Here is a 13,916-nt window from a genome sequence, read left to right as displayed (position 1 = left end):
TCTCTTGGTCCCAGGTATTATTGGTAATGTGCAATTTGCTATCAGTTACATTGTCTTAATTTCCCAAATTTTGAGCACATTTTTTTTTGCTAGATGTGCAAGTGATTTTTTTAATACTTTTTCACCAAAAAAGGGGAGTCTTAGTCCTGTTCCAATTCATTAATAGAGAACTAGGAGGAAAAAGATCTTCCTCAAAGTCTTGATTTGCTGTGGACAACTGGAAATTATTAATGACAACCCAGGAGCTGTTCTCCTAAAACTATTCAACTTCTCCCTTAGTGCAACTCAAGACTCTTTTGATTGTTTCTATTTATGGAAATTTCTTTCAGGCTAACATAGGGCAATGTAATACATGCTTTGACAACCTTGAAAGTTGTTGTTATCTCTATTATACAAATTTCTGAAATTGTCCTTGTTGCATAATTGATGATGGTAAAATTTCTGTAATTTGCTCCACTATACTACTGAACTTTCAAGAAATAAAAGTACATTTCATAAAAACCCTCAATTAATTTTTAGTGGAGCTGAAGCGGTATAAACACAGACGTTCACCAAGACAGTAACACCTAACCAATGTGGTAACCATTATCAGGAAAATGCTAGAGATGGTAGAATATGAGGTGAAAGATGCAATGACCTGAATGTTTTGCCTAAGAAATTATCTTTTGGCCTGTTTGATTCAGTGGGTTTACTCTCTTGTGTTCATTTTCCAGAGTCTGTTTCTATTCTTTAAAACAGTTTGAATCAAATTCTGCTCTTTCTCACTGATCCAATTCTGGAGTAATTCAAATGATGTCAGTGGAGGTATTTTGGATTTACACCAGTTCAAATAAGAGCAGAATTTGGCTGCTTGGTGATGGATTGTATTGTCTCATAGAAGATATTACATATGGACAGCTGCCTCTTACTGTTACATAATTTTCTTATTTAAGTACAGTGTGTGTTTATATAAAAATCATCCTTGTGTATAAAAGTTGATGAAAAATCAACCATTTAGATATTCTTGAATGTTAGATAAGATTCTATTTTTAATCTCCTATTTAGCACATTTTTTAGAATCACTTTATTTTGGTTTCATTATATTAAGATGCATAGAGGAATCTAGAGCTTTCTGATCCACCCAACCTCTTGTAAACCTCAATCTGGTGTGTGTTTTTCCAGTTGTTTCACATTTAATTACAACTGCCTTTTGATAATAATGTGCCAGTGTTTGTAATGTATTTTATGAAGCAAAGTCCTTTGGTGAATTGGTTATTGAAACAATAAGCATTTGTGACAGGTTGTTTGCTGAATACTTTCTCTGTGCATATGGCAGATCATAGTTCAGTTGTTAGCAGATTATCAGTTATGCCTTGATGTTAAGAGGATACTCTTCAGTCTGTGTTTAAAGCTGCTGGGTACTGTCCTAAGGTTGGTTATGTTGAATGGGATCTAAGAGAAGTTAGGAGAAGCTCGTAAATAAGTGAAAACATACTGAGTGCATTTAAATAGTCTATAGGTTATTTAACATTTCTGTTCAATCACAGTTTCACAAGAAATAACATTATAGATCATAAATTTAAACCTTCATTGTAACATGACTTTGAGTCATCCAATTCTATGCTAAAGCAGTTTAAAAATAGTTTTCTAATTTACATCTGTGATGCTATTGTTACATAAGGACTAGTATTTACACCCCAGTGTTTTTAAAACTGCAATGGTCCAAGCAGTGAGGTTGTCCAAGAAGAGGGAGGGTGAGGCAGAAGGATATTATTTCTCCAGTTAGAAGAGGAGGATGGGAAGAGTGTTTATTTTGGGGCTCTGAGGGGCGTTATTTGTGGCGAGGTTAATCCACAGTTTTGTCCATTTGATGAGATACACTGGAGTGTAAGTAGCAGAGCTTATTATGCAACTTTGCTATGGAGAAGCATTTACTAATGTTGGTACCTTCCACCACTGACAGTTGTAGTGCTTTTAAGGTCCTTAGAGCATAAACCAGGAAATTAATTTAGAATAAAGAATAGAAAATTAATTAAAATACTACTTGATGTTTTGAGGGTATTTTAGGTGCAGGGGGTATTCATTGGGGGAAGCATAGTGGAGAACTGAAAGATTGAGGGAAGTTGGGAAGAATTCTGTGACATGGGGTACAATTTGGATTGTCCCATCTTGTTTTATCAATGCAGATATCATTCTGTAATTTTTATTATTAGGATTATTGATCATCCTTCCATATGCAAAAGACTGAAATTTGTGGGATTGTATATATACAGAGAGAGCTTTTTATAATGCATAGAACAATGAGAACAAAGGTGAAACTAGCACATCCATTTTATGTATCCCTATGCTGAGGGATTAATTAGGGGTTTTCAAAACTATAAACTTAATGTAACTGCTGCTCTTTAAAATGGAGAAACAAGGAAGAAAACAAATACTGCCCCTTAAGCAGCTGCTTGTTTTGAGTAGGATAGCTAGCTACATTTCGGATTTTGGAGAGGTGTTATGGTATGACTTACAGTTGGAAACCTTGATTTATGTCATTATTTATATCTGAAAACAATTATAAGCATAAAACATGAAAAAGAAAAATAGGTTTTACACTGGCTCCCTTACTTTTTGTAGTTTATTTACATGAAATATACATTTTTTTAATGGCATGTTGCTATGCTTTTTGTTGACCATATCTGTACACCAGGTCTGTCTGCTTGTTTCCATTGGCTTGTCATGTTCACTAATTAGAGAACTGCTGCATGATTCACCTTGTTAATTAGAGGGACTTGCACACAAAGCCCCTTCGGGCAGTGCGAAAGAAGAGCCTAGCACTAGTGCCCTGAGAAAGCTACAGCCTGTGAAGTAATTCTTCTCATCTACCTTCTATTTTTTATTTGAAATGAATAAATCATTGAGATTTTCCTTGTGGAGTGAGAATGCAAGAATTCACATCTTTGTAAGATGTAAATTATATGTGATCAATAGAAAGGCATGACTACCGTATTGTACTTATAAGACTCCCTAATTTGCTACTTGTCAGTGTATGAAATATTTTGTCCCCACACTAGTTTTTTGTGCCCTTCATCTGTAGGAGAAATGAGTGGTAGCAATTTTGTTAGTTATTTCTAAAGATTTAGATTATTTATATCTCAGGCATGTTTCACATTCCGAAATAGAATTTGTGTTTTACTAATGGACTCCAAACACCTCCCCTGAAGTTTTTTGGTGGGAAAAAAAGTGGGAGTTTGGCTGTTTTCATTCCTAATACTCATTTTTCCCCACTCTTATGTTTGCCAAATGTAGAGTACGTTCATGTCAAGTTGAATATAGTTATAGAATAAATTAAAATTGTTTTGTCGTCACTTTGACTTGATCAAAACATGATCCAGATTACAAAAGCAGCACAACTATCCCCTACGTCACCCATTCCCCATCTGTTTATAACACTTTAAAAATTAGCTCCAGTGACATTCTCTCTAACCACTTGATTAAAATTCCTTATTTACAGCCAAATGATTTTTAGTAAATTGCTACATTTTTCTCATTTCCTAAAATGAATGACAATTTAAAGATACAGATTTCCCATAAGAAGCTTTTGGGCTTGTCTTCACTACCCTGGAGATCAACATGTCTGTAATTGATGCAGTGGATGTTGATTTAGCAGGTCTAGTGAAGCCCCACTAAATCGATGGCTGAGCGCTCTCCAGTCGACTCCGGTACTCCAGCTCCCAGAGAAGAGTAAGGTAAGTCGATCAGAGAGCATCTCCCTTCGATGCAGCGCAGTGAAGATACCGGAATAAGTTGATCTGAGCTATGTCGATTCCAGCTATGTGAATAACATAGCTGGAGTAGTGTAACTTAGGTCGATTTACCCTGGTAGTGAAGCCAAGCCCTTTCTGGTATTAACACATGTTCAGTAAAGTTTTGTAAAAACCATTTGCAAATATTGCCTTTAAAAAATAGGAAGGTACCTAGTTTTAACTGAAGATTGTGTGGGTGAAATCCTGGCTCCATTGAAGTCACTGGCAGAACTCCCCATTGACTTACTGGAGCTAGGATTTTACTGTATAAATCAGACTTCAGCTGACTGCCATAAAGTAAATAATAGGAACCTAGTTCTTCCATGGTTCTTAGCAAAGTAGCTCTGTAGTAGTTTTTAATTATTTCAAACGTTAGATGTAGTTAAGAGAGAATGTAAAAGTAATAGTGGTGGCGGGTTGTGTTACACAGCAAGAAAGCTATAGTTCAGCAATGAAGAATGTGGGGTAAAATTCCTGAGCAGATATAATTGTACTCAAAACCACAAGGTACCATGTACATGGGGAATTTAATTACCCCAGTTATCTGTTGAGTAACACATTTAACAAACATGCGTAATGAAAGAGTTTCTTAAGAAACACGGAAGAACATTTTAAAATTAAAAAAGTGAAGACTCTGACTAAATGAGAAACAACCCAAAATCTACTGGTACTTGTACTGATTTACCTGGGAATGGAGGGAGCAAGAGAGAATAATAGAGAAGTTTGGGACTGGTAACTATGAACTTGAGCTCAGCATGCAGATGAACTGTACAAGTGTATTAGAATTCAAGAAAGCAAATTTTGAAGACGGAAGAAATCCAATGAACAAGGTCAAATGGAAGGAAGTATTAAAGTCCACCATTCTAGAAGTCATCTGGGAAAACCCAAAAGATACTATAATTAACACAGGAAATGTAATTTGTTGCACCTCAAAGAAGGAATGGTGTAAGTAGGAGTTAATGTGGCTGTAAATATGACCACTCAAAGATCTTAAGTTAAAAAGAAATAGTGCTGAAAATAGAAAATCAGGAAGGCAACCAGGCAAAAAATATACAAAATTGGTTCCAAGGAAAAACCAATGGCAACCACAAAATAACATGTGTTAATCAAAGGGACTAGGGGGAATGAGAAAAGCATTTATAAATATTTTGGGAATAAAGTAGTACTAGAGAGAAAGTCAGCCTATTAATAAATGAAGAGACATACAATTTAAAAAGACTAAAAAAAAATCTGATAATGAATTCCTTTTTAAAATCTGACTTCAAAAAGATTTTTTTAAAGTAGTTTGGAAAATTATAAATTTAGAATACCCTGATTTTTTTTTAAGCTATTAGTAAAGAGCAGTTAAGGAAAGTCTTGGAAAGTTTGTATAGATCTGTTGCTTTATGGAACTAAGGAAATTAAATGACTGTTTCACTGATATTAGAGACAAGTGGGTAAGGTAATATCTTTTATTGGCCAAACTTCTGTTGGTGAGAGAGAGACGCTTTTAAGCTTACATTGAGTTCTTCTTCAGGTCACTTCATGTTTCACTGATAATTATTTTCTGAAAAATCATGGTTAATGAGTGAGGTGCTTGACTTGAGAAAATCATAGGGAGTACTGGTGTACAAAAAAAGACAAGGATGCACATAACAATTTTTGAACCATAAATGTAATTTTATATTCTCACTAAAATAATGGAGCAAATGTTAATGGAACCAGAAGTAATAAGCTGCATGGGTCTATAGCAGTAGTGACATCTGGTCGCAACCGCTCTAATTAAAGTTCCAAAACAGTATTCAGGTGCTCATTACTTTGTGAAACATTCACCTTGGGGCCTCAAATGTTCCCAGCTTAGTCTCTGCCCAAAGGTGAATTTTTTATAGTATTAAGCAATAATTTTCAACAGTTTTTTGAGTTAGAGGCTCGTGGGAAAGAAAAATATATCTTATACAGTACAATAAAGTCATGATCTCTTTTGACTAGACCTATAGCCATCATGGCTGACGGACTGATAATTTCATTTAGTCACAGGCATAACAATTTCAAAGGGGCAGCATATAGCTTTGTTGTGGAGATAATTATTTTTTATTTGACCACATTATGTTTGAAAATTACATATAGAACATTGTCAATAGAGGTGGGGTTTTTTGGGCTATACTTGTTATGTAAACATTAAATGGATTAAAACCTGACTAATAAGTCTCAAAATGTAATTGCAGATAAGGTATTGTCATCAAGTGGGTATGTTTCGAGTGGGGTCCCAAAGAGATTGGTTCTTGGCCCTATGCTATTTAATGTTTTTATCAGTAACCTGGAAGAAAATGTAAAATCATCACCAATGAAGTTTGCAGATGAAACAAAAATTGTGGCATGGTAAATAATGAAGAGGACAGGTCACTGATTCAGAGCAATGTAGAGCACTTGGTAAACTGGGCACAAGCAAACAATATGCATTTTAATACAACTAAATATATAGGCACAAAGACTGTAGGCCCATACTTCCAGGATGAGGGACGCTATCCTGGGAAGCACTGACTCTGGAAAAGATTTGGGAGTTAACATGGGCTCCCAGTGTGACACTGTGGCTCAGAAAGCTAATTGGGATACTAGGATGCATAAACAGGGGACTCTTAAGTAGGAGTAGAGAAGTTATTTATTTGGCACTGGTGTGACTGCTGCTGGAATGCTGTGTCCAGTTCTGGTGTCCACAGTTGAAGAAGGATGTTGATAAACTTTAAACTATTTGATTGATAAACTGTAAACCAGAGTGCCCACAAGGTTGGAGCTCTGAGAAAGGGTATGCTTAAGCTACTGGGTTGTCTTTGGGCGGGGGGGGGGGGGTCAACACTGGTCCTGTTGCTAACCAGTACAGAGAGAGCGAGTCCTGGAAGGTAATGTGTTCCCAGAGGCTGGTGGATTCAGGAAGCTGATCCACAGCCAGCACAGACAAGACACCTCATGCTAATGGTAGGTGGTAGCAAGGTGCGTCACAATCTTGGGTACCGCTTGAAGCCTCACATGCCCTATAGTGATAGACTCAAGGAGATCAACCTAGCTTAACAAAGAGAAGGTCAATGGGTGACTTGTTTATAGGCTGTAAATATATACATGGGGAACAAATATTTAATAAGGAGCTTTTCAATCTAGCAGAGAAAGGGATAACATGATTTCATGGCTAGAAGTTGAAGCTAGACAAATTACGCCTTATTTCCGGTCTCAAAATTTTGACAGTGAGGTAATTAGCCATTGGAATAACTTAACAAGGGTCATGGTTGATTCTCCATCACTGGCAGTTTTTAAATCAAGATTGGATTTAAAAAAAAAAGATATGCTATAGTACTCCAGGGGGTCCGCAAGTCATGTCCCCATTTCTACCTCCAGTTTAAAAAAAAAATGGGGGCGGGGGGAGGGAAATGCCTGCAATACATGTAACTAATAAACCTGGGACCAATTCTTCACCATATTAATTTGACTGTGTATTATATCCCCATTCCCTACCCTTCAACTGTTTTGTATCTTTAGATTGTAAACACTACAGGTCAGGAATTGTCTCTCTTATGTGTTTCTATCCCATCCAGCACAATAGGATCCCAGATTATAATGGAGCCTTTGGGTGCTATCATAATATAAACCTTTCCTTCTACTGCTACTAGTAGGAATCAGCATTATGGAGTCCATCCCCATCCTGGGTATTGGTGGGATTTGATGATAAGATAATATTATATTGGCAATCCTGATGGAGCTCTCTCTTGGGATCTACTTAGACCTCAGTGGCAGGAGTGTGGATATGCCAAGACCAGGAGTTGGACCAGTGTATGAAAGAATATACTATAATGACTGGGAGTTTATAATAATCAGAACCAAATGAATGAGTATTCAGCCAAGCGTCTACATTTGTTATTAGATTGTTCTACCTATCAGTGTGTATTGGTGCAGAAACACATAAGCACCATGTTCCAAAATATGAACTTTGCTCATGTAGTTTAGATGCTAACTTAAAATAATAGCTGTATTTTAAAAGTTGCCTATGATCTAGAATATGATACTGACTTTTAAGAGGAAATAATCGTGGGTGCCAGTCACGGCATGGAGGCATCTAGCTACCTGACTGCAGTGATTTGGGTGCATAAAATGTAAGATCAGGTGGGTAACCCCTTTAAAAACAAGGATTATGCATTTTTATTTTCAACAAATACTTCCAGTATTGGCTTGTTAATTTTATTTTTATTTAGTACATTTATTAACAGAATAATAGGCCCATCTTGTTATGTGTATCATAAAATATTCCTGAGATATCATAGTTATATACATTAAAATGAGATACGTTGAAATATAATTTCCTGGCTAATTTTGGTGGAAGCTTCTAACTCACATCTGTCTTTTAACAAGCTCTGGAATTCAGTAGGTGAAACTCACTAGTATGTTTGCATAGTTAACCTCAACAGATCCCAGAAGACCTGAAATCTGTTGGTTTCCACCTCCTGGGATATTTGCTTTCCCATTCTCTCAAGAGGAAAAACCATCTGTCTGCAGTAGGAATTCTAACAGCAGTCATGCTATTTAATTTTCAGAATTAGAAAAAGTATTTGGATTCAGATCTGTAGTTCTTCACTTCCAAAGGGTCCAACAGTCATATGAAGGCCATCAGGCCAAATTCATATCTAGTACAAATCAGTAGAATTACACTGGAGAGTAATCTTAGACCATTGTATTTTCTCATTATGTAATACACAATTTCATATATGGATGTTGTAACATTAGTTTTTGTTTCTTGAAAAAAAGTCTTGCAAACAAACCCATTCTGATCTCCCTAACAGGACGTTTCTTACTGTTATGTGACGTGCCAGTAGAAGAAAAGGCAAAATATAAGAAAAAAAAAAAAGGAAGGCATGTATTTACATTTAAAATTGAATTGTTTATTGGTATTTCTATAACTATCACCACCATATTATCTGTCGTTGCACAGAAGAGAATTAAAATTCCTGTTCTAAAATTATTTCCAAAACACAACATGAATAACCATGACACATATTCCTATGTTTTGAAAATAATTAGTAAGCAGTGGTAACGTTGACATTTCAAGTAGACGCACTATCAGCTTGCTTATGCCATGTGCCAAAATTACAGGCTTTCTCGCAATTATAATAATGTGGTGGGCGGAGTTGGGATTGATATTAAATATGGTGTATTTGTAATCTGCCACTTCTTTGTTGAGAAACTAAAAATAATATAATGAACAGTTGTGTGAAGGAAAACAAAACGATATTTTGTACTCTCACTGCTGGTTTTGCAGTAGTTAAGTAATGAGAAATGTCCTCAGTGCTGTTTTCATCCAGCAATGCTAGAAAGATGCTTTTATGTGAGAAAGGACATCTGTTAAAGTTGTTATTAAATAACAACAACAACACCAAAGCCAAGTAAATTTCAGCTGCATTCAAAGCACACTAAAAATTAGTCTTGGCCAGACAGAAAAGGGTAAAAGACTCATAAAAGATGTTTTATTTTTAAACTTTTAAGAAGCTATTAATGATTAATGCTTTTAAAAAGCTATAAAATGAACTGTATTTATGAATTTATAAATGTTGAAAGACAGCTGTATAGGAACAAACTTTTTTTCTTGTATAGTATAGATTGGCATGGTTATGTTCTAAATATATATCTTGATTATCAAAAATTTACTTGTCTGATTACTGTCATTTCAAAAGAGCCACTGTCCTCCTCCTAAAGACTTAAGACTTATTTTTCAGTTGTACAGTATATTAATTGTCAGAGGGTTAGTTAGAGAAATAGTGAATAAGAAATGCACTATGAAAGTGATCTACAAAAAGAATGCATTACTATAGTCAAGCTGTTGTATCCTGTTGGTTGATGTAGCATGTTGTATTTAATAAAGCTATACCTTTATTAAATGAAGGAATGTCTGTGTTGGGAAGATTGGGGGTGCAGAAAAAAGGCTAGGGAGCAAGGAGAGAGACTGATAGAGAGAGGTAATATGAGGCCAGGCAGGGAGATTGTGAGTGATGCAGGAGGGCTAAAAGGATAGGTAGGGGAGGGGTGGTGTAAATGAAATGGAGGTGAGGGATTGATGGAATAGGGAAAGAAATTAATAGCAGCTTTCACATTCCAAAGGGAATAATCTAGCTTGGGTTTCAAATATAAATTTAGATGTAAAAAGTCTGTGAAAACGAAGCTCTGGACTTTAATATTAAATATCCACGTAATCTGGAAAAGTATAAAAATATATATGATGAGCTGGTTTACTCTACTATAAAGTATTTCCTGAAATTTCACAAAGATGGCACCAAAGGCCCTGATCCTGCAGAGACCTCTGTGCTTAACTTTACACATTGTAAAGAGTTCTGTTGACTTCAGTGGGAGGACTAGTTTGTAAAGTTAATCACATTTGCAGGATCAAGACTTATTCTGGTAATCATAATGTCATAATAGTGACTTTGTAGATACTGTTGAGAATGTAATTTTATTGAGCCCCTATTTTCAGAAAATGTAACTTTTTTAAATGATCCCCTTTGACTTTTATTTTCTCATATTACATCTCAAAGGTGACTTTTTAAAGATTTTTGAGAGTTTTGAGTTATACAGCATCAGTTTCACGTCAGCACTTTTTAAACTAAGCAGCTTATTTTTAAAATTGTAACTTGTGCATCTCACTGATGACAAATGTCTTGAACATATTTGAAGTGGTTGCATACAAAAGTAATAAAGCTATATGTGGGATGCAATTTTCTCCTACAGGATACTATGGTGTGAACTGATGAGCCAGATGTTCACAAACTGTATTGTGTATGTATCTGGAGTTTCACATCTGGAAATGTACTAACTATTTATTTAGTTAGTTGTTTGTTTATATTGTAGTAATGTCTAGAGATCAGGGCCCCATTATATTAGGCAGTATAAATAAGGCACATAGTAAGAGACAATCCCTGGCTGCAAAGCCTATAGCCTACATAATATAGACAAAGGATGGGAGGGGAAACAGGCAGAGAGAGGTGAAGTAACTTGCCCATGAACACAGAACAGGTCTGTGTAATAGAACCCATGTCCTCTGACAAGTATCGTATCCACTGGATCACACTTTGTCTTGTATTATAGTCAACTGCACATGCTCTGTGTGTTTATTTGAACAGTCAATATTGTGGTAATTAAAATAAACACACTAGGCACATGGCTCTGTGATATCAAGCAGTATCCTGCCTTCCGGCAGTGGCCAATGCCAGGTACCCCAGGGGGAATGAACAGAACAGGTAATCATCAAGTGATCCATTCCCTGTTGCTCATTCCCAGCTTCTGGCAAACAGAGGCTAGGGACACTTTGCAGGCTCTCAAATCTGCCGAGGTTTGCTCTGTGAACTGGCAGACTTGGAGGTAAGGAAGGATTTTCCCCACTCTGCAAAATCTACAGCAGTGTCATGTTTATGGTTCAGAATGTGCATGTACAAAAGTCAAGGAATTCTGATTCTGAGAACACTTAGTCAGTCATATTATGTGCGTATATTAAACGTTCAACTAATACTGTATACAGTAATACAAAATAGTACATATGCCTAAGAAAGGACCGAGGTGCAGTTGGTCTAGGAATTCCAACTTTGAATGATGTATTTGAATAATATCTTTTGTATTATGTCAGTTGCCTTTCATATGGCATTTCTGACCGTAACCTCCCATAAAATTAAAACTCTTCTCCAGTTCAAAATTTCACATTCTGGGTTAGCCCTCTGCTTTACACTTTTGTCTGAGATCATGCTAAGCCAGTTGGTCCTAACTTAAATATTCAGCAGACTTCTGATAATTGTGATAACCCTTATAGGCTGGTGAGCATGGCAAATTAGCAAAAAGATGATTGATCTTTTTTATATGCAGTTTTATCTTCAACCTTTCCTGGCTATGTGTTATACTATAGTAATAATTTCTTCTCTAAGGTATTTGCCAGTATCTAGATTTGCACATCTATTTACAGTTGCCTCGAAGCCTCATAATTACAATACAGCTGAAATGTCCATTTTCTTTCCCTGACTACAAATAGGGATCAATCGAATTTTAAATGACTGCTTACGGGCTAGCTTCCAATCATGACCTTTGTAAATGATTAGAGCTCACCACTGTTCCTATCTACCTTGAAAGGGTAAGCGGGCAGGTCTGTCTTACTGGCATTTAATCTGGAAGACAGCCAAAGATATTTGAGCTAAAAACCTAATACAAGTTGGCAAAGGGAAGTACATATAGACCTTTGCACTACCATAGAGACATTATGCCCATGTTTCACTTTGGTATTTAATTAATTCTTTTATCTAATAGATGATCGAGTTGTATGGATGTGCTTAATTTTTGTGTTGAAATTATCATGCAAACTTTAAATTGCAAAATAGACAATAGAACTTAAATTCACAGTAGGCAAAGATGTCAAAGAATAGCCAGATTTAAAATGTTAAATATACTACATTTTAAGCATTCTTTTTCTTTGCCAAAGAAGGTTAACATATACAATTAATCTAGTTAGAATAAATTGCAAAAAGAAGTAATATAAAATCCAAAATGATGCAGGAAATAAGACATTTCATATACATTTCTGCTTTTTTAAACAGAAAGTGAATGAGAAAACACACATCATGTTCTGTTTGTTTATTTAAGCACCTGATCACTCAGCAGTGATCAGCAAATTCAGATCTTTCACTGTCTGTGCAATTTGCAGTTAAATAATTACGGAGTCATTTCTAAGCACTCCTGTCAATTCATTTTTCCTGTCACTGAGGAGGTGTGCTTGTCCCAGTAAAACCTGTCTAACCTCAAACCACCATTGAAGCACTTGAAACAGTGTCTTACTATCTTCTGTGGAGGTGGAGCAGTTAAATCAATGAGAGCTTAGAAAGCAAAAACCTCTTCTGAACAAACCAAATCATTGCCCAAAAAAAAAAAAAAGTGAAAGTAATGCTGAGACATGAATGATTGTGTCTAATTAAAATATATGTGCTACATTGCCCATGATTTTAATTGCTTTTGTACAATGTTAACACTACACTTTTTGTGCACTTATCTGTGAAAAATGTTTGTGGAAAATGTTTGTGCTCATTAACTCTTTCTAAAGGGATTGCACAATGTGTAATGGGTAAAACAAACTGACCTTTTCATCAGAAGGCTATCATATTTTTTCCTATTTTCTGTTCTTCCCCTTTTTGCAACAAATAGTATGTAACTTGTAGATCAAATATGTTGCTTTCCTTGCTCCAGTCTGTGACTAAATCTGGTGTTAACTAAAACCTAATCCCTTACAATTATTGGAAATTCAACTTTTCATTACCATGTTGCCAGAAAAAACTTTTACTAATGTTCAGATATAGGGATTTTTGAGTACTTTCTTAAAATGAATATTAAGTGTAGGTGAAATGGTCAAAATAAACTTCAGATTTTGAAATGAAAGGAAATGTTTGAATTATTGATCAATTTTGGCTTTTTATTTGTACTTATAGCCTTCATAGAAGTCATAGTCTGGAGATGTATAGTATATACTACTTGCCAATTAAATAAATTCCAGTGTTTAAGGGTGGGATTTTCAAAGGAAGCTCAGTGATTTGGAGAACAGATCTCATGGAAACCAATGGGATTTGTGCACCTAAGCCACTGTGATACTTTTGAAAATCTCACCCTGACATTGCATGTTTGAGTTGTTAAGATCTGGCATAGCCATACTCAGCATGATCCCGTGAGACATTTGGACACTCTGAACTTTCACCACTTTGCATGATCAGGCCTGAGAGTAACATTTGATATGTGAATGAAATTTAAAATTATATATTTTTCCCTGTAATAGATGCAGCAACAAGAACTAGCACAGATGAGGCAGAGGGATGCCAACCTAACTGCATTGGCAGCTATTGGTCAACGAAAGAAACGGAAGCTTGATTCACCTGGCTTACTTACCGTAGGAGGAGAGGTAAAAAAAACCCCAACAACAAATAGTATTAAATTTATTGTGAAAATCAATTATTTTGGAAACACACTAGTAATTACTGTGAAATACTCCTGAGTACAAATCATAATTACAGATTCTGAGAGTTGGTTGTCTTAGTGGATTATGTAATGTGGGCAAAGGTGATACAAAATACTGAATTAAAAAAAAGAGAGCCCAGATTCTTTGATTTTCCATGT

The 13,916-nt window shown here is 35.7% G+C and overlaps 1 protein-coding gene across 4 annotated transcripts in view; it reads left to right on the top strand.

The window, feature by feature from the left end:
• LOC120384350 (transcription initiation factor TFIID subunit 4-like) overlaps positions 1-13,916 on the top strand; it is a 195,573-nt gene that overhangs the window by 124,481 nt on the left and 57,176 nt on the right. For all 4 annotated transcript variants that reach the window (XM_039502951.1, XM_039502949.1, XM_039502950.1 and 1 more), the window contains one exon: positions 13,579-13,701. In XM_039502951.1, the coding sequence (XP_039358885.1) occupies positions 13,579-13,701 (123 nt within the window). The remainder of the gene's footprint in view (positions 1-13,578; positions 13,702-13,916) is intronic.

Source organism: Mauremys reevesii, linkage group 16, assembly GCF_016161935.1.
Source record: "Mauremys reevesii isolate NIE-2019 linkage group 16, ASM1616193v1, whole genome shotgun sequence".
NCBI lineage: Eukaryota > Metazoa > Chordata > Testudines > Geoemydidae > Mauremys > Mauremys reevesii.
The sequence above is the reverse complement of the archived record's forward strand: the minus strand, read 5'-3'. Positions and strand labels throughout refer to the sequence as shown.